This window comes from Leuresthes tenuis, unplaced genomic scaffold, assembly GCF_036924035.1.
Source record: "Leuresthes tenuis unplaced genomic scaffold, fLeuTen1.0.hap1 SCAF_20, whole genome shotgun sequence".
In the NCBI taxonomy this organism is placed as follows: Eukaryota; Metazoa; Chordata; class Actinopteri; order Atheriniformes; family Atherinopsidae; genus Leuresthes; species Leuresthes tenuis.
In genome coordinates, this window is record NW_027325374.1 from 13,888,177 (window position 1) to 13,906,742 (window position 18,566).

At 40.1% G+C, this 18,566-nt stretch overlaps 2 protein-coding genes across 2 annotated transcripts; one reads left to right on the forward strand and one right to left on the reverse strand.

Moving 5' to 3' along the window:
* Positions 1-787: 787 nt before the first annotated feature.
* Positions 788-16,041, forward strand: LOC140278037 (receptor-type tyrosine-protein phosphatase H-like). The gene is given in 24 exon segments (XM_072372923.1): positions 788-1,088; positions 2,912-3,044; positions 5,041-5,286; positions 5,533-5,778; positions 6,517-6,762; positions 7,018-7,263; positions 7,510-7,755; positions 8,002-8,247; positions 8,503-8,748; positions 8,995-9,240; positions 9,487-9,732; positions 10,494-10,751; positions 10,920-11,141; positions 11,477-11,737; positions 11,828-11,921; positions 12,008-12,058; positions 12,260-12,341; positions 12,466-12,556; positions 12,715-12,791; positions 13,028-13,162; positions 13,363-13,485; positions 13,580-13,740; positions 14,612-14,747; positions 15,880-16,041. Coding segments are annotated over 24 exon segments (4,269 nt in total). The 5' UTR covers positions 788-1,019.
* Positions 15,996-18,190, reverse strand: LOC140278128 (putative nuclease HARBI1). Its single transcript, XM_072373064.1, has 2 exons — positions 17,366-18,190; positions 15,996-16,950 (listed from the first exon to the last, which is right to left on the reverse strand). Exons 1-2 carry the CDS (start codon positions 18,057-18,059, stop codon positions 16,526-16,528), a joined length of 1,119 nt encoding a protein of 372 aa, XP_072229165.1. The 5' UTR covers positions 18,060-18,190; the 3' UTR covers positions 15,996-16,525.
* Positions 18,191-18,566: the final 376 nt, after the last annotated feature.

Here is an 18,566-nt window from a genome sequence, read left to right on the forward strand (position 1 = left end):
TTATCCAGGCAAATACTTTCCCATTCTTTACTTTATGAATGCTGAATCAGTAGGCTTTATGAAAGAAAACATCAGTAATTTTCAGTGCCGAACACAGAAGCTCAATATAATTCTTTTAAATAGCACCGTGGTACAGTGTTAAAAGATGTGGAGAGCTTGTAACCCTATTATTTATTGATCCAACTTCCTCCACATGTTTCCCCTGTGAACAAGAGTGACATGTATATATATTCCCATATCAGCCCTTTTATTAAGCTCTAGTTATAGTGTAACATCATAGACAGTGGTGTCACTTGTCTTACTTCAGTTATGTTTTGGTTTGCAGTTCCTTATAGATCTTAACCACAAGGCTGCCATAAATATCACAGCTTACCGAAAGAGAGCACAGAACCCAGCAGCGAATCTCCTCCTCTGTGAAGTCGGTTCAATCTGTGATTTTAACTAAACAAATACGAGAGTAAGGGTTTCAAAATCCTCTATTAACAAAACTATTGAGACTTGTTTTTAATGTTATTTGAATTCTTCCCCTGATTTTGCAATGTTTTATCTTGTATTTACCCATCATAAAGGTACACTGCCAGTCAAAAGCATAAACCCGGCAGTTACAGCTGATATAAAGCCATTAGCAATAATAAAAAAGGAAAACTGGCAAATTTTTGCTGGATTGACGTACCTTTGACTGGTGGCACAATATGACCGTTAATAAGGAAGTAACAGGCGGGGCAAAGGTCTCTGTACTTGTACAAGGCCCAAAAGGAGAAGTAGCTATTTACTTAGTTGCTGAGCAATGTGAGAACGGGCCATAGGTTAGAGAAGGAGGACAGAACTGAGAATTAAAAGTCAACACCTCTGGAATAAAGTTAATATTGAACTTCATCAGCCCTGGGTTGGAGGCGCTTGTTTATTTTGACAACACACCAGCAACAGCATCGAAAACAGAGAGCTGAACTTCATCTTGGGACTACAAAGTAATTTAACATGTTCATAGTACTCGTGTAGCTTAATAATCTGTAGCAAATATGAAGCTCTTATCTTTCAAATCCACTTCAAATCACTTGGGACTGTATATCTCCTTGAGCCTCCTTTGGGTAAGTGTTTTTTTCTTTGCCTTGATTATGATGAGATGATGTGTCTGTAGTCAAAAGGTTAGACCTTTAGAAAAGGAAACTATGGTGTTAAAACCCCAATGAAAGGCTCAGTGCATGTTATGTATCGCACTGATAGGGCCGTGCCTTCACTGACATATCAGTATGGACAGAAAGCCCCACCAACAAAAAAACAGATTATAGACTTTCTCAGATTGTGAAACATGAATTCATTGTTTCACAGCTGTGGGAATCTAATTCTCATTCACTTCCCCTTAACAATAAAAACATGAAGAGGAAATAAGTCAATAAGTGAAGGATATTGCAAAAACTTGATGTCCCTATCTTATGTTATACTTATATTAGATATTTTTATATTTTCATAATGTTTAGCAGGAATAAGGATAGTTTGAATGTTATGTGAGGGGAGAAAATAAAGCACACGTAGCTCTGCTCAATAAGCAAGATGTGGTTTCATTGAAAAAAGCATTGGTTACAGGTGCTTCTGAATTTATTGTTTTATCTTCTCGGTTGGCGCGGCGTACCGCAGGAAGCAGTGTTTCAACAGTTTCCAGATTATCATTTGCATTTGACACTGTCTGATGATTTCTGACGTTTCCTGAACGTCACTATCAAAATGCTTCAATAGTTGCATTTAAATGGATCACCTTCGGTGGGACTGATAGTCCAGACGGAATAAACAATGCCTCACAAAAACACCTTTAGCAGATCAGACTGATCTGGGTTGATCAGAATGAATTTTTAATCAGAGAAAGAGGGGTGGTCTAAGCCTTTTGATAATCTAATCAACAGGAAAAATGTGAGCATTTATGCACTTAGTCTGATTATTTTCTCTGGATCAAATTCTTTCTGGGCAGGCCCAAAACACTCGGGAGTCAGGTGACGTTATGATTTTCCTGGGATATAGTCAAATAATCCATGAAATGAACTGCTATAGTCTTTTCAAAAGCACCTTTCTTTGACACTGTTGAAAACACAAGGAGAGACATGAGGAAAAATCAACAAAGGAAGACAATAATGCTGCAAATAGAATCCATCCTTTCTGAGTATCAAAACTAGCTGTTGGGAAATCTTCCACAAAAAATTAATCATGGAGGCCAAGTATATTGATATCTGATTTCAAGTATTTCTTTGTAAACAGGGCACAAAAGTTAAAGATTGACCGACTGCACACTCATTTGCCAGTCATATATTCATTCACATCGATCTCTGGATGAAAATAATAAACCACCTTTGAATGAATTTGAAACCTATGCTTAAAGAAATAATGAAGGAAGTATGAAGTTTTTTTTTACTAAGTATTTAGAGAATACAACCAGCTTTTGTTATAGCTGCTTCTGGATCATTTCACTCAGTTAGCAACCTTAAAACAATTTGACTGCATCCCGGTTAAGGCTTAACCCAGAAATCTTTTGACAGTGCTTCAGTTCCTGATGGATATATATAGCAAAGACAGACATCCCCCATCAGTCTTTGCCTTAGACCTTCATTTACAGCCATACAGAGCATTTTTCTTTTTAAGTGGCATAATATGAACTGAACTCATTTGGATTTGAATTCATTTGATTTAGTTTGAATTGGATTACAATGAATTGGATTGTAATTTGACTGGTTTTGATTGTATCTTTAAAGTGCTTTGCTGTAACTTTTGTTATGAGTTGGCACATATTCATGAAACTTAAATAGATTCCATATTAAAAAGGGCCCTCTCACAGCTTTTTTTTTTTTACAGTATCAGCGTAAACCCGTAGGAGAATTTAGGTGGGGCTAAGTTCATTTTCCGTATGTGCTGATTCTGTTTTTAGGTTGTCACTGAGTGCACCGCGATTTCCTCACCAAGTACGATGGTGACAGCAACGGTGACAAGTGCACCGAATGCAACAAACCAACCAAGAGACACATCAAGCTCCGAACCAACACCCTCAACAACAAAACCACGTGCGTATGAACATTTTTGTGAATGTCTTTCGTAAATGACTAATTTCATGGTAAAAATAGATTAAACTGTCCTGATCATTTTACACATTCGACAGTAAAACTAAATGAAAGTATTATAACTCTGACATGGGACAGTGTTAATGGCATCTCAGCATAGACCCAACAGGACCATACAGTTTGTTGCTATGGGCAACGGCATAGTGAAGATACATTTTCAGTATTTTCACTATACTTCACTTTCTACTTTCACTTCCTACCGAGGATTTGTAGCTACTATGAATTTTTTTTATTTATTGAAATCATTACTGAAATATAGAAGATTCACATTAATTTAATAAAAAAGATTAAAAGAAACACAATTGCAAATTGATCTGATCTACTTGTACTTCAATTATTTATCAGTTTTGATTGGTATGTCATGTACCGCCTCACGGCAAGAGGGTTTCTGGTTCAATTCCCAGCTGGGGCCTTTCTGTGCATGTGTGGGTTCTCTATGGGAACTCCAGCTTCCTCCTGCTGTCCAAACACGTGCATTTTTTTGTTCATCAGTTAAAATTGTCTCCCGTAGTGAATGTGCATGATTATTTGTCCCTGTGTGGCCTTGAGATGGACTGGCGACCTGTCCATGGTTTATATGCCTCTCTCCCAATGGCAGTTGGGAAAGGCTCCAGCCCCCCAAGACCCTGAATTGGATTAAGCGAGTATAAAAAATGGGTGGAAATTAGTTACCACATTCACATTGACCAGCTTTGGCTGCAGCAACTGTGCTGCTTTTCAGCCTGCTTGAAATATAAATTGTGATTGGTCGTCTGACACCAACTCCGTAGCAACTCGTTGTATTACTGCTTAGCAAGGTCTCCATTTTTAGAGTTAATTAAGCCCGTCGACTTAGATAAACCATGGATGTGTTGAACCTGCTTCATAACAGTTTAAATTTAGGCAAATATGACCTGACACGAACAACGACTCATGAATATTTGACAGCGTCTTTAAGATGTATTTTGTTGAATAAAAGCTAAGCTAAAAGGAAAAGGAAACAAGTACACCCTAACTGCTTCCATAGGAATGAAGATGGTGAGTAACGGCCAGGTGCTGCTGATCAAATAAACTCTGAGGAGACCAGTTGCTGGACTTTCAGAAGAGGAATGTTGTCCCTGTGCTTGTCTGATACAGGATTCTAGCTGCTCTCAAGGCCTGTCTCTGTCGGATTTTGTGACCCGTAACGTGTTTAGTGATGTGTTGCCAATTAACCTCATTAGTTGCAACATGTTCCTGCAGATGTTTCTTTTCAGTTCCACTTATTTTTCCAGATTTTCCTTTCCCTGTCCCAACCTTTTCGAGACAAGTCGCTGCCATCAAATTCAAGATGAAGTTGTGAGATTCTGAAATGAATGTTAACATTTATATAGGATCTATATATGAACTCTTTCATCATTTGATATCTTTACAATATCTTCTGTTGTGAATGAGACACTGATTTATGAGCTATCTACTGACTCATGGGGTGGGTCTAGTTTTTCACACACTGCATAGGTATATTTGACTTAGTATTTAATTAAAATATAATGTGACAGTGTAATATGTCACATGTTTGTTTATATGAGGTCGTATTTGCCTAATTGCATGACTTGATTTGGACGGAATGTTTTTTTTTAAGTACTGATATTTAAAATCTTAATACTGAAAAAGGGAGTACTGTAAAAGCGTTTCGCTTGTAACTTTCTTCTTTCAAATTCAATACCAGTCACTGGTAAGATGTGCTTCTTTAAGACGTGTTTAAGGTAAATTAAACAAGTGTGGACAAAGTTCTGTGATGATTTATAATTTGAAGTTTCTCAGCGACAGAAGGATGTTGCTCACTCAGTGAATTTTGGCTTTGAACAAAATGATGCTGAGATGGAAGTAACTTTTTTATTGATTTAAAAATATTGAATTTTGTTGCGATCTCATCTTTTTCCCCAAATCATATTTCCTCTCCTCATGTTTTCCATTCTAGCTCCTAAAAATGCTGAAGACTTCGGACCAGTTGGACAAACTGAAACCAGTATAACCCTGCAGTGGAAACAAGTGGCTAGAGTCAGTCATTATATACTTAGGTTCGAAGGAAGAGAAGAAAACATACCAGCACCCGCAGAAACATACACAGTCCATCATCTGACAAGTGCAACAAGATACAATTTTAGTCTCTTCGCTGTGTCTGACACAGTCAGCAGCAGCGGAGTTACCATCCCTGCAGTCACTGGTAAGATGTGCTTCTTTAAGATGTGTTTAAGGTAAATGAAACAAGTGTGGACAAAGTTCTGTGATGATTTATAATTTGGAGTTTCTCAGCGACAGAAGGATGTTGCTCACTCAGTGAATTTTGGCTTTGAACAAAATGATGCTGAGATGGAAGCAACTTTTTTATTGATTTAAAAATATTGAATTTTGTTGCGATCTCATCTTTTTCCCCAAATCATATTTCCTCTCCTCATGTTTTCCATTCTAGCTCCTAAAAATGCTGAAGACTTCGGACCAGATGGACAAAATGAAACCAGTATAACCCTGCAGTGGAAACAAGTGGATAGAGCCAGTCATTATATACTTAGGTTCGAAGGAAGAGAAGAAAACATACCAGCACCCGCAGAAACATACACAGTCCATCATCTGACAAGTGCAACAAGATACAATTTTAGTCTCTTCGCTGTGTTTGACACAGTCAGCAGCAGCGGAGTTACCATCCCTGCAGTCACTGGTAAGATGTGCTTCTTTAAGATGTGTTTAAGGTAAATGAAACAAGTGTGGACAAAGTTCTGTGATGATTTATAATTTGGAGTTTCTCAGCGACAGAAGGATGTTGCTCACTCAGTGAATTTTGGCTTTGAACAAAATGATGCTGAGATGGAAGCAACTTTTTTATTGATTTAAAAATATTGAATTTTGTTGCGATCTCATCTTTTTCCCCAAATCATATTTCCTCTCCTCATGTTTTCCATTCTAGCTCCTAAAAATGCTGAAGACTTCGGACCAGATGGACAAAATGAAACCAGTATAACCCTGCAGTGGAAACAAGTGGATAGAGCCAGTCATTATATACTTAGGTTCGAAGGAAGAGAAGAAAACATACCAGCACCCGCAGAAACATACACAGTCCATCATCTGACAAGTGCAACAAGATACAATTTTAGTCTCTTCGCTGTGTCTGACACTGTCAGCAGCAGCGGAGTTACCATCCCTGCAGTCACTGGTAAGATGTGCTTCTTTAAGATGTGTTTAAGGTAAATGAAACAAGTGTGGACAAAGTTCTGTGATGATTTATAATTTGGAGTTTCTCAGCGACAGAAGGATGTTGCTCACTCAGTGAATTTTGGCTTTGAACAAAATGATGCTGAGATGGAAGCAACTTTTTTATTGATTTAAAAATACTAAATTTTGTTGCGATCTCATCTTTTTCCCCAAATCATATTTCCTCTCCTCATGTTTTCCATTCTAGCTCCTAAAAATGCTGAAGACTTCAGACCAGTTGGACAAAATGAAACCAGTATAACCCTGCAGTGGAAACAAGTGGCTAGAGTCAGTCATTATATACTTAGGTTCGAAGGAAGAGAAGAAAACATACCAGCACCCGCAGAAACATACACAGTCCATCATCTGACAAGTGCAACAAGATACAATTTTAGTCTCTTCGCTGTGTTTGACACTGTCAGCAGCAGCGGAGTTACCATCCCTGCAGTCACTGGTAAGATGTGCTTCTTTAAGATGTGTTTAAGGTAAACGAAACAAGTGTGGACAAAGTTCTGTGATGATTTATAATTTGGAGTTTCTCAGCGACAGAAGGATGTTGCTCACTCAGTGAATTTTGGCTTTGAACAAAATGATGCTGAGATGGAAGTAACTTTTTTTTAATCGATTTAAAAGTACAAAATACTGATTTTTTTGTACTCTCGTCTTTTTCCCCAAATCATATTTCCTCTCCTCATGTTTTCCATTCTAGCTCCTAAAAATGCTGAAGACTTCGGACCAGTTGGACAAAATGAAACCAGTATAACTCTGCAGTGGAAACAAGTGGCTAGAGTCAGTCATTATATACTTAGGTTCGAAGGAAGAGAAGAAAACATACCAGCACCTGCAGAAACATACAGAGTTCATCATCTGACAAGTGCAACAAGATACAATTTTAGTCTCTTCACTGTGTCTGACACTGTCAGCAGCAGCGGAGTTACCATCCCTGCAGTCACTGGTAAGATGTGCTTCTTTAAGATGTGTTTAAGGTAAACGAAACAAGTGTGGACAAAGTTCTGTGATGATTTATAATTTGGAGTTTCTCAGCGACAGAAGGATGTTGCTCACTCAGTGAATTTTGGCTTTGAACAAAATGATGCTGAGATGGAAGTAACTTTTTTATTGATTTAAAAATACTGAATTTTGTTGCGATCTCATCTTTTTCCCCAAATCATATTTCCTCTCCTCATGTTTTCCATTCTAGCTCCTAAAAATGCTGAAGACTTCAGACCAGTTGGACAAAATGAAACCAGTATAACTCTGAAGTGGAAACAAGTGGATAGAGCCAGTCATTATATACTTAGGTTCGAAGGAAGAGAAGAAAACATACCAGCACCCGCAGAAACATACACAGTTCATCATCCGACAAGTGCAACAAAATACTATTTTAGTCTCTTCACTGTGTTTGACACTGTCAGCAGCAGTGGAGTTACCATCCCTGCAGTCACTGGTAAGATGTGCTTCTTTAAGATGTGTTTAAGGTAAACGAAACAAGTGTGGACAAAGTTCTGTGATGATTTATAATTTGGAGTTTCTTAGCGACAGAAGGATGTTGCTCACTCAGTGAATTTTGGCTTTGAACAAAATGATGCTGAGATGGAAGTAACTTTTTTATTGATTTAAAAATATTGAATTTTGTTGCAATCTCATCTTTTTCCCCAAATCATATTTCCTCTCCTCATGTTTTCCATTCTAGCTCCTAAAAATGCTGAAGACTTCAGACCAGTTGGACAAAATGAAACCAGTATAACTCTGAAGTGGAAACAAGTGGATAGAGCCAGTCATTATATACTTAGGTTCGAAGGAAGAGAAGAAAACATACCAGCACCCGCAGAAACATACAGAGTTCATCATCTGACAAGTGCAACAAGATACAATTTTAGTCTCTTCACTGTGTCTGACACTGTCAGCAGCAGCGGAGTTACCATCACTGCAGTCACTGGTAAGATGTGCTTCTTTAAGATGTGTTTAAGGTAAACGAAACAAGTGTGGACAAAGTTCTGTGATGATTTATAATTTGGAGTTTCTCAGCGATAGAAGGATGTTGCTCACTCAGTGAATTTTGGCTTTGAACAAAATGATGCTGAGATGGAAGTAACTTTTTTTTAATCGATTTAAAAGTACAAAATACTGATTTTTTTGTACTCTCGTCTTTTTCCCCAAATCATATTTCCTCTCCTCATGTTTTCCATTCTAGCTCCTGAAAATGCTGAAGACTTCGGACCAGTTGGACAAAATGAAACCAGTATAACTCTGCAGTGGACACAAGTGGATAGAGCCAGTCATTATATACTTAGGTTCGAAGGAAGAGAAGAAAACATACCAGCACCTGCAGAAACATACAGAGTTCATCATCTGACAAGTGCAACAAGATACAATTTTAGTCTCTTCACTGTGTTTGACACTGTCAGCAGCAGCGGAGTTACCATCACTGCAGTCACTGGTAAGATGTGCTTCTTTAAGATGTGTTTAAGGTAAACGAAACAAGTGTGGACAAAGTTCTGTGATGATTTATAATTTGGAGTTTCTCAGCGACAGAAGGATGTTGCTCACTCAGTGAATTTTGGCTTTGAACAAAATGATGCTGAGATGGAAGTAACTTTTTTATTGATTTAAAAATACTGAATTTTGTTGCGATCTCATCTTTTTCCCCAAATCATATTTCCTCTCCTCATGTTTTCCATTCTAGCTCCTAAAAATGCTGAAGACTTCAGACCAGTTGGACAAAATGAAACCAGTATAACCCTGCAGTGGAAACAAGTGGCTAGAGTCAGTCATTATACACTTAGCTTCAACGAAAGAGAAGAAAACATACCAGCACCCGCAGAAACATACACAGTCCATCATCTGACAAGTGCAACAAGATACAATTTTAGTCTCTTCACTGTGTTTGACACTGTCAGCAGCAGCGGAGTTACCATCCCTGCAGTCACTGGTAAGATGTGCTTCTTTAAGATGTGTTTAAGGTAAACGAAACAAGTGTGGACAAAGTTCTGTGATGATTTATAATTTGGAGTTTCTCAGCGACAGAAGGATGTTGCTCACTCAGTGAATTTTGGCTTTGAACAAAATGATGCTGAGATGGAAGCAACTTTTTTATTGATTTAAAAATACTGAATTTTGTTGCGATCTCATCTTTTTCCCCAAATCATATTTCCTCTCCTCATGTTTTCCATTCTAGCTCCTAAAAATGCTGAAGACTTCGGACCAGATGGACAAACTGAAACCAGTATAACTCTGAAGTGGAAACAAGTGGCTAGAGTCAGTCATTATATACTTAGGTTCGAAGGAAGAGAAGAAAACATACCAGCACCCGCAGAAACATACAGAGTCCATCATCTGACAAGTGCAACAAGATACAATTTTAGTCTCTTCGCTGTGTTTGACACTGTCAGCAGCAGTGGAGTTACCATCCCTGCAGTCACTGGTAAGATGTGTAAACAACTTTAACAGTGACTCACTGGTGCTGTTTAGATCTGCTGCTAACATGTGTTTCGGTTGACTGGATCACAAGTGAATATTGGCAAATACAGTTATGAACGAGGCCAGGACTGAGTGATCAAGTATTCAGATCCTATTGCTTTGGTTGGGCCACGTTCAGGAGTGGCCAGGGACGGTTGTAGGAAAATTCTTGTGCGCAAACGCAACAGTTTGTAGCTGAGACGAAAGCCTCAGTATGCTTTGCTTTAGTCAGAGGAGGTGTGTAATGATACTGAGCTCTACAAAATAACAAATCAGTAGTGTTATGCTAAATGACTTCTAAATTTTTCAAGAAAAAAAAAATCTACAATAAATTCCCAAATAAATTTCAAGCAAATTTGAAATGTGACAAAAGTGTATGCAGGCTACATATTTATTTGCATATGAAGCAGATAACTGATCTGATCAGGACACGTGGGAATGAGTTTTAATGCATTTTCTATGAACACAAGTCACTTAAAACCAGTATTATCACTTAGGAGTCATGATAATATCAGGTCTGATCGATCTATCCAGATATTTTTTAGAGATGCAATTTGTAAAACATTTTACACTTCTTCTTTGCTCTTCATCTTTAGCTCCCAGTACAGCACAGGGATTATAATCACTGGGACTTAAGATTTAAACTTTGAAATGTCACATTTAAAGCTTAATCTGTTCTTTTACTAACAGGAAAGTAACTAAAAGTTTTTTTTTTCTTTTTCTCAGTACCTTCTCCGGTGCCTTCAGTCAATGTGACCGAACGCTGTCTGACCAACGTAACTCTTAAATGGAACAATCAGAAGAAAGACTTGGAATACACACTTCAAATTAAACAAAATAATGTGCTGACTGAAGAAAAAAGGTCATCGGATACCGTCTCATATTTAGTCTCAAATCTCAATCCTGGAACTATATATGAATTCAGCTTGATCACACGTTTCCATGGATTCAACAGCACTCCTTATACCGATTTCTTTGTTACACGTATGTTTATAAACCTCCTCTAGATTTAGATGAACTGTATTTGATATAAAAAGAAACTTTCCTTCCACATTTAAGATTTCAAGGGCCAAAAAGTCATTTTAACTCCAGTTCAGTGTGATTGAATCAGAAAGTTTTCTCTTCTCTGAAATGTTTTCTGATTCTTTTCAGCCATAGACTGTGCCAGTGGAAACTGGCTTGTTACCAACTCATCAATCAAAGGACTAATACATGGCGTGTTCTCAAACGCAACTGCCTCTAACGGATCCCAAGTTCATATTTCTCCAAATTTGTCATTCACTGGCCTCTACCCTGGTGCGACCTATGAAGTATCTCTCGAGTATGAACTGAATTCCACATCTTTTCCACAGTGTCAACACAAACTAACAGTCCGTAAGTACTACTCCCTACTACCGCAGTATTGTTTTGCCACGTCTATGTTTCCTCAGAAACAGTGTGGAATGCTGTCATGATTGTATTTTTTGTGCTATCTGATTAGTTTAAAGGAAGCTTTCATTAGTTTCCAAAATATTGGAATCAGAAATGATTTTATTGCTGGTGAAAGGATTGATCGAGACAAGATCTTATACAAGACATGAGAATACCGGTATTAGTTTGGTCGATGATTTACCTGGTGTTCTTTTCCTCTTATGGGGGGCGTATGGTACATGAAATGTTTTTTGCCTTTGCCTTTATTAAATCCACCTTTGCCTTTTTCCATCGCACAGTTCCTCCTAATTTAAAAGCCCACTGCGAGAACTGGGCAGGTGGTTATTCTGCCCGCATTGTCTGGACTATACCAAATGGTGTGTGGACGACTGTGGAGGTGAGCACGACTGGGAAAAATTCCAGCATAAACGGGAATGTGAACCACCATATCATATCCGGACTTCAACCCGCAAAAAGATATAAAGTGTCCTTAAGTTTACTGTCTGGGTCAGAAAGGAGTGCCGACCCATTTGAGTTTTTCTGTCTTACAGATCGAAGAGGTAAGCAAAGTGGCTTAAAACAAAGTTTGGTGTTTTCTTTTTTGAGGTACTGCTCTGTTAAAAAGCTCTATATGATTTAATTTCCTCTAGGAGTCATTGCGGGGTCATTGTTTGGCGTGCTGCTGTTCGGCGTCCTGGTCTGTGTCGTTGTTCTCTTTTTCCTTAAAAAAACTGACATCATCAGGTTGGTGCTGACATCACCACAGTTCGAATAATCGGTTGAAAATTTGTCAGACTTTGTCAGTTCAATTTTGTCATTCCTTCCCACAGAAGAAAAAAGTCCTTCACTGGTGGATCCAAACTACCAAATCCAAAAGAGAAGTGAGTAGAAGTGTCATCATCTCCTCCGGAGCAAAGCTGTCACTCACAGTGAAATCCCACATTTGTAATGCACCATATCTAAGATGAATTTATTCCTCTATATCATCATATGCATTATTTAGTTATGAAAACAAATTATTTCGCAAAATTTAATAGGTGAAATAATACAATGTCTGCTTTTGCTATGTTTTTCTTTTTCAGAGATGTTTCTGCGGCTAAGTTCCAAGATCACTTCAATCAGTTAAGCTTGGATGAAAACCGAGGTTTCAGCGCAGAATACGAGGTGCACGACAATACCCAGCTGTATTCTATTCCTTTGTATTTTTCTTTTACATCAGACCACGAAGCTGTGTGTTTCCACGCAAGTCACATATTACTTTTCTGCGCCTCCTGTTGCTTCCATGTAGGCCTTCAATTCTGTTGGTAAGGACCAGACGCACAGGATAGCCACACTAGCCGACAACAAAGCAAAAAACCGCTTCACCAACGTTCTGCCATGTAAGTGCGTCCTCTTCCTGTTGCACCAAGCTCTAACTGCGATTGTTTTGAGTCATTTCTATCTGCTTGGGGTGCATTACACTTTGCTTTGGGTTTAATAAAGCATCATTCAATTCATCTCACATACAGTTGAGTCATCCTCTGTTTTCTCACACTAGATGACTGGTGTCGGGTGAAGCTAATTACATCAACTCCCAGTGAGACTTTAGACTACATTAATGCCAGTTACATGCCTGTAAGTATTGCACACCAACAACAGTTATGGAAGACGCTGACAGAATAGACACTTCTGCTGTTCTTAAATAAGAAATAACAATGTTCAGTTTCTGTGAACTTAAAAAAAGCTGTGAAGCCGACAGTTACAAGCAAAACACCAAAGTGCTCGTATGCACATTTAACGAAAATCCAGCAAACAGTACAATGTGATATATTTAAACATGAAACAAACAAACTTTGTCAATGTCTCCTCAGGGCTACAACAGCAACAGAGAATACATTGCCACTCAGGGTCCTCTGTCCTCCACAGTCAGTGATTTCTGGAGAATGATTTGGGAACAGAGAGTGACTGCCATCGTCATGGTAACCAACTGCACTGAGGGAGGACGGGTAAGTCTGCAGGAAATGATGAGCGATTTTGAAGGAAGTGTTCATTAAAAATGTAGTACTGTATCCTGATTGATTTGCTCTTCGAGCTAATGTTGTCAGATGGGAGTAAAAGCCTCCTTATGCTGACAAAAGTTTTATTTCATTAAGAAAAAATAACGAAAGATCGCAAATTATTGAATCTTTTTCTTGTGTTTTCATAGACCAAGTGTGAGCAATACTGGCCTGACGACCGCAAGCAGTGCCTGTGTGGAGGGCTGTTGGTCACCACCACATCTCAGCAAAAGGAGTCCAGCTGGACACTGAGGGAGTTTAGTGTGAAACATGTACAAAACCTCTATCAAATTTCAATAATGAAATCAGGGGACAAGAAACTAGTCCTACAATAACTGAACTGCTGTGAATGGTCCCTGTTTACAGGAAAACACCTCAGAGGAACGCACAGTGAAGCATTTCCACTTCACTGCCTGGCCTGACCATGGAGTCCCAGAGGACACTGGAATCCTAATCCAGTTTCGACAACTGATTAGGCAGCACATAAAGAGTGAAGGGACTAAAGCACCGACTGTGGTTCACTGCAGGTAAGAGTTTTAATTCATTTGGACTCCATGGCAGAAAAGCTCAAAGCCAGGGTCCAGATGTTTCAACAGAAGTAGCTGCTGTAGTAAGTAGGCTGCCAGATATGGTTCCACCCTGATACCCACGGTACATGGAAGTTTTCTGCCCACTTGTGAGCTACAGGCTCTAAGTTTTAAGGATAAACAGAGTTCACAGACACAAACAGTGTGACAGGAACTTTTAAACTCATTTCTAAGCAAAGCTTTGTTTTGCTCCAAGGTTAGAGCGACTGAGGCTGACTAAATACTTGGTTGTATTTAGGAACCTTTTATTGCACGTACTTGGCTGAGGAGAAACGGCACAGCAGGGCAAGATGCTACACCGTGCTCTTCTGCCAAGTCATCTGCCCCCATACCATTATACTCCGATGTAAACAAAACACTCTGCCCTTTAAAGATAACAGTGTGTGCTTGTTATTAATCCTTTAAATGTCACAAAGACCTAACAGCCTCAAGCTAAAGCACAGCTTTAGCTTTCTACTATCACAATGGGAGCTCTTTTAGACCTCTATTACCAATCTGACACCTGGATGACCCTTAATATAATATTCAACGATCATTCTTACACATACAATTTCTCCACATGGCAAGGATACAAGTAGGATTAAGTATGCAGCGTTACATTTACAGCCAGGAGACAGTTAAATAAAGGGTCTGATATACATGGAAGGGACATATTTTTTAAGGGTTTTACAGTAGCATAAGGACTATCAGGCAGTGATTGGACTGCAATAATCATATTCACCCAGAATTTACAATAAATAAACTGGTCGACTGTGTGTGTGACCTGCAACTATGGCCTGATGAAACTTGTGCTGTGTGATCTCTCTGTCAGCGCCGGAGTTGGGAGAACGGGCACGATCATTGCTTTGGATGTGCTGCTTCAGCAGCTAGAGAAAGAAAGAGCAGTCGGCATCAAAGCCTTCGTGCACAAGATGAGACTACACCGACCACACATGGTGCAGACAGAGGTAAAACCGATTCTACGAAAGGGAATTTTTCTTTTCCCCTCCAATGGGTTTGCTGCAGTACTTGTGCTTAGCTGCTGTGGAGAGCGGTCAGAACGCTCTCATTTAGGAGAATCAGGGAGGAATTCTGACTTGGGGTTTAAGAGCTACTCAGAATGGGGGCCACATAAGAGCTCCATTTTTTTTCAATGTAAAAATAGAAAGAACCCACGAGAAGTTTCAGTTTAATTTTGTTCAGTTGTTTCAAACATTTTCATCGCATTCATGGCGGCTGCATAGTTCATCCCCCTGCTGATGAGCCGAGTTGCATCAGACGGCCGCCATTACTTACCACAGTTGGTATTTACCACAGGTCACAGCTAACCGGTGGCAAATACCAGCGTCAATCCATGTCATGTTGTCTTTAACTCACCACCCCTGCCACGTTTCTGGTGTTAAGGATCAGTTGGTTGAAACTGCTGCCACGGCATGCAACCGCATAGAGGACAGGTCCACCAGACGTTGTTCTGTGACCTCCCTGTTTACAGCTTAGATTAGCTCCTGCTCAGAATTCCTCTGATTCTCCACACAGTCTTCAGACCACCTCCAACAGCAGGTAAAACACTGACTGCTTAAAAGTTCTTCACACAAACCCGACTGAAAAGAGAAAAATGATAATGTATACAATGTGGTTCTTTCCCCATTTTTATTCTTCCTTCCACATGTTTTATTTTCTATTCTGGGATGAATTTGAACTTTAACTACAAGCAGTCTGCCAGAATATTTGCAATACAGTACATTACTCTTTAATATATATATATATTTGTCCTAGTGGTTATTCCCAAATAGTTGCATCAACATCTGTGTAATTTTTCAGAGTGAAAACACCCACAGTCATAGTAAAAAGTAACATAAACTGGGAGTTTGTTGCATAAGGAACACGTTAAGCCTCACTGCAGTTTTGTTTATATGGACATTTACATACTTTGTGAGGAGGAATTCTAAGTGCATACACAGGGGTTGGTCTGGCATCATTTCTAAACTGCCGTCATTTTTGCAAACAAGAAAGTCTTGGCCAGGGTTCGGATGAGCACACGACATCCCAAACGAGTTCCGCTTTTCAACTAACCAGAAACTTTTCTTCAAATCTTCTCAGTCCCAGTATGTTTTCCTGCACCAGTGCATCATGGACACTCTGAGCTCGGACGAGAAGAAAGAAGAAAACATTTATGAGAATGCTGACGTGATATACGTCAATGCCACTGCCCTTCGGGAGCTTCGTTAGCACAGGACAAATGCCTTCCTCATGTCAACCTAGCACTCAGCATTTATACACTAAATACACAAGCTAATTCCAATGTCTAGATGCTACATAGGAAGTATGTTTAACGCATGTAAATAGCCCTTTTGAGATTTAATTTAACTTTTCCATTTGTGTTCCAATTATCTGCCTCCGTGTGTTATAACTGTGTGCAAACTACACTCCAGATGACCAGAGAATGTCTTTGACTTTATTATCACTATTAAATGTAGGTAGAAAGTAATTATTTGTACAGGAAATAAAATGTTTTGTATTGTCACAAATAGCTGAGTGTGCTTTTGTTCAGTTCCAGAATGAAATGCAGTTCCCATCTGGTGCTGTATGCACATATTACTGTCAAACCGAATAGAACCGAAACTTGCTTGAGACTGCATACATTTTTGCCGTGTAAGCTATGGCTTGGTTTCACAGTTTGCCCTTAAAGTGTCAGTAGGTCAAAGGTCTTTTTTCGCTCGTGTGACAGACAACACAACCGCTCTGCTTATACATCTTCCTTTGTGGCGCCCGACGGGTCCCGGTTCGTGGAGAGAACAGAGAAGTTCCTGTCAATAAGTTCCTGTCTCGCGTTTAGCGCCTCGGGACTGACCTCCACCGGCGCCGAATGCTGCCTGCCAGGATACAGAGGCTCGATTTTACCGGGTGCAGCCGGAAGAGGGACGGAGAACTTTTTAGCGATGTTGTGCAGTACGCTGCACGCCTTGATAATGTTTGACTTTTTGTTCAGAGAGCCCTCATCTGCGAACCCGAGTTGCATCAGACACTTGAAACGCCTCCTCATGGAGCCAAGCGTAATCTGCATGACATTGTGGATCCTCGCGTGGGCCTCGTTGAAACGGACCTCGTTGTTATTTTCGGGCTTCGACACGGGAGTCAAGACATGCTTGCTCAGGTTGTAGCCTTTCCCACCTTTGAGGGGAAAAAAAACAACAAAAAAACAAGAATGCAGTGAAAACAGCATCACAGAAATGAGTGTCAATTTTAGATGGCACAAAACATTCTTGCATGTGCGCACAGCACTCATTATAAGCTGGGATGGCACGCATGGTTATGTGTAGTGTATGCTGTTGTATTAAGTGTAGAAATCGAAAATGAACTTTTATGAGTCCACTTGTTGGCTTCAACTTCAGCAAACTCAGTAGTTTTGGTCCGCTATAATAGAAGAACTGTGACACATGGTTGAAAGCTGGGAAATTATGTATTAAATTCACCCCTCAATTAACATAATAGGAGGGGGGTTGTTTTGGGCGTTAGACTACACTGTAACTGTGGCTGTCCAGGAGTTCTAATCAAACGCTTCTCGATTAACTTTTCCATATCTCACCAACAAACCAAAACGGTCCGTGCAGGTCCTCCTCCACCTCCCTGCCCTTGAATGACGAGTCCCACATCTCTTGCTCAAACGTGCTGCCCACACAGCATTTTTCAACACTCAGTATGTTGCCCTCGGAGTCGCATATGAACTGGCTCACCACCGACGTGTAACCGAGGGCGTTGATAAAAGACTTGAACGAGTCCTTCTCATAAGGAGACGCTCTGATCTTGAAGTGGGCAGGCGACAGGACGCCCAGGACCCTGGGTATCCCGCAGAATTCCTCGATCTTCGCGGCGGTTCTGTCTCTGGCGTCCACGGTGAGAGGGAACGAGATGAAAACATCGGACATCCCCGCGATGACGCCGGAGACGGTGCTGACTACGGTCGTGAGGCTGGCCGCCTGACTCAGGCTCGCTTTCTGCAGGACCGCGGGGTTGAAGACTCCGTGTGCGTAATAGTGCAGCGACACCATGACCATTGCGTCCACGGACGGCAAAGGTTTCTTAAAGGCGACCGCTTTCATGCGGGTGCGGACGGCGTCTGTGATGAAGGAGATGCAGGGTCTTGTGAGGTGTAACATCTCAAATAAGTCCTCGTCGTCGAAATTGTCGAAACAGTTTGACGCACCATTGTCTGCCTCCGCATCCGCGTAACCGAGCAGCTCTTCCTGGACCGCGAGCCACACCGGTACCGCGAAAGCCATTTGTTTGCAGCTGCAGTAAAACAAAAAAAAAAAAGTGTGCACCCTGCACCAAACCTACCAGATGATACTAAATGAGTATCAAACAACAACTCAGGCGCTTCTGCGCTCGATAATAGTTATTGGCAAAACAACATTTTCTTCCTCTAATGATGGAGGAAGACTAAATGCTGCAACATGGGCGCAGTGCTGCTCTCTGCTGTTCGTTTGCTTCTCTTTCGAATTATTATTTTTTTCTAGTGTCGTTCATCATTGTCCAGAATCAGATGTTTCAGCAACCTCCATCTTTACTAAGAGCTCATTATCCAAGTGTGGATAACTACCAGCAAATTAACAGGAATATTAACCAGTTCAAATGTGATGAAAATCCTTCATTTTCACCCAATATATAACAAAAACACTACTGTGTCACCTCACTCCATCCTCCTACGGTCTTTAAAGTTGCCCAATTTAGACTCCTCAGCAGTTTGGGAGAGAGGTGCTAGTGATTGAATTGTAAAAACTGTACTC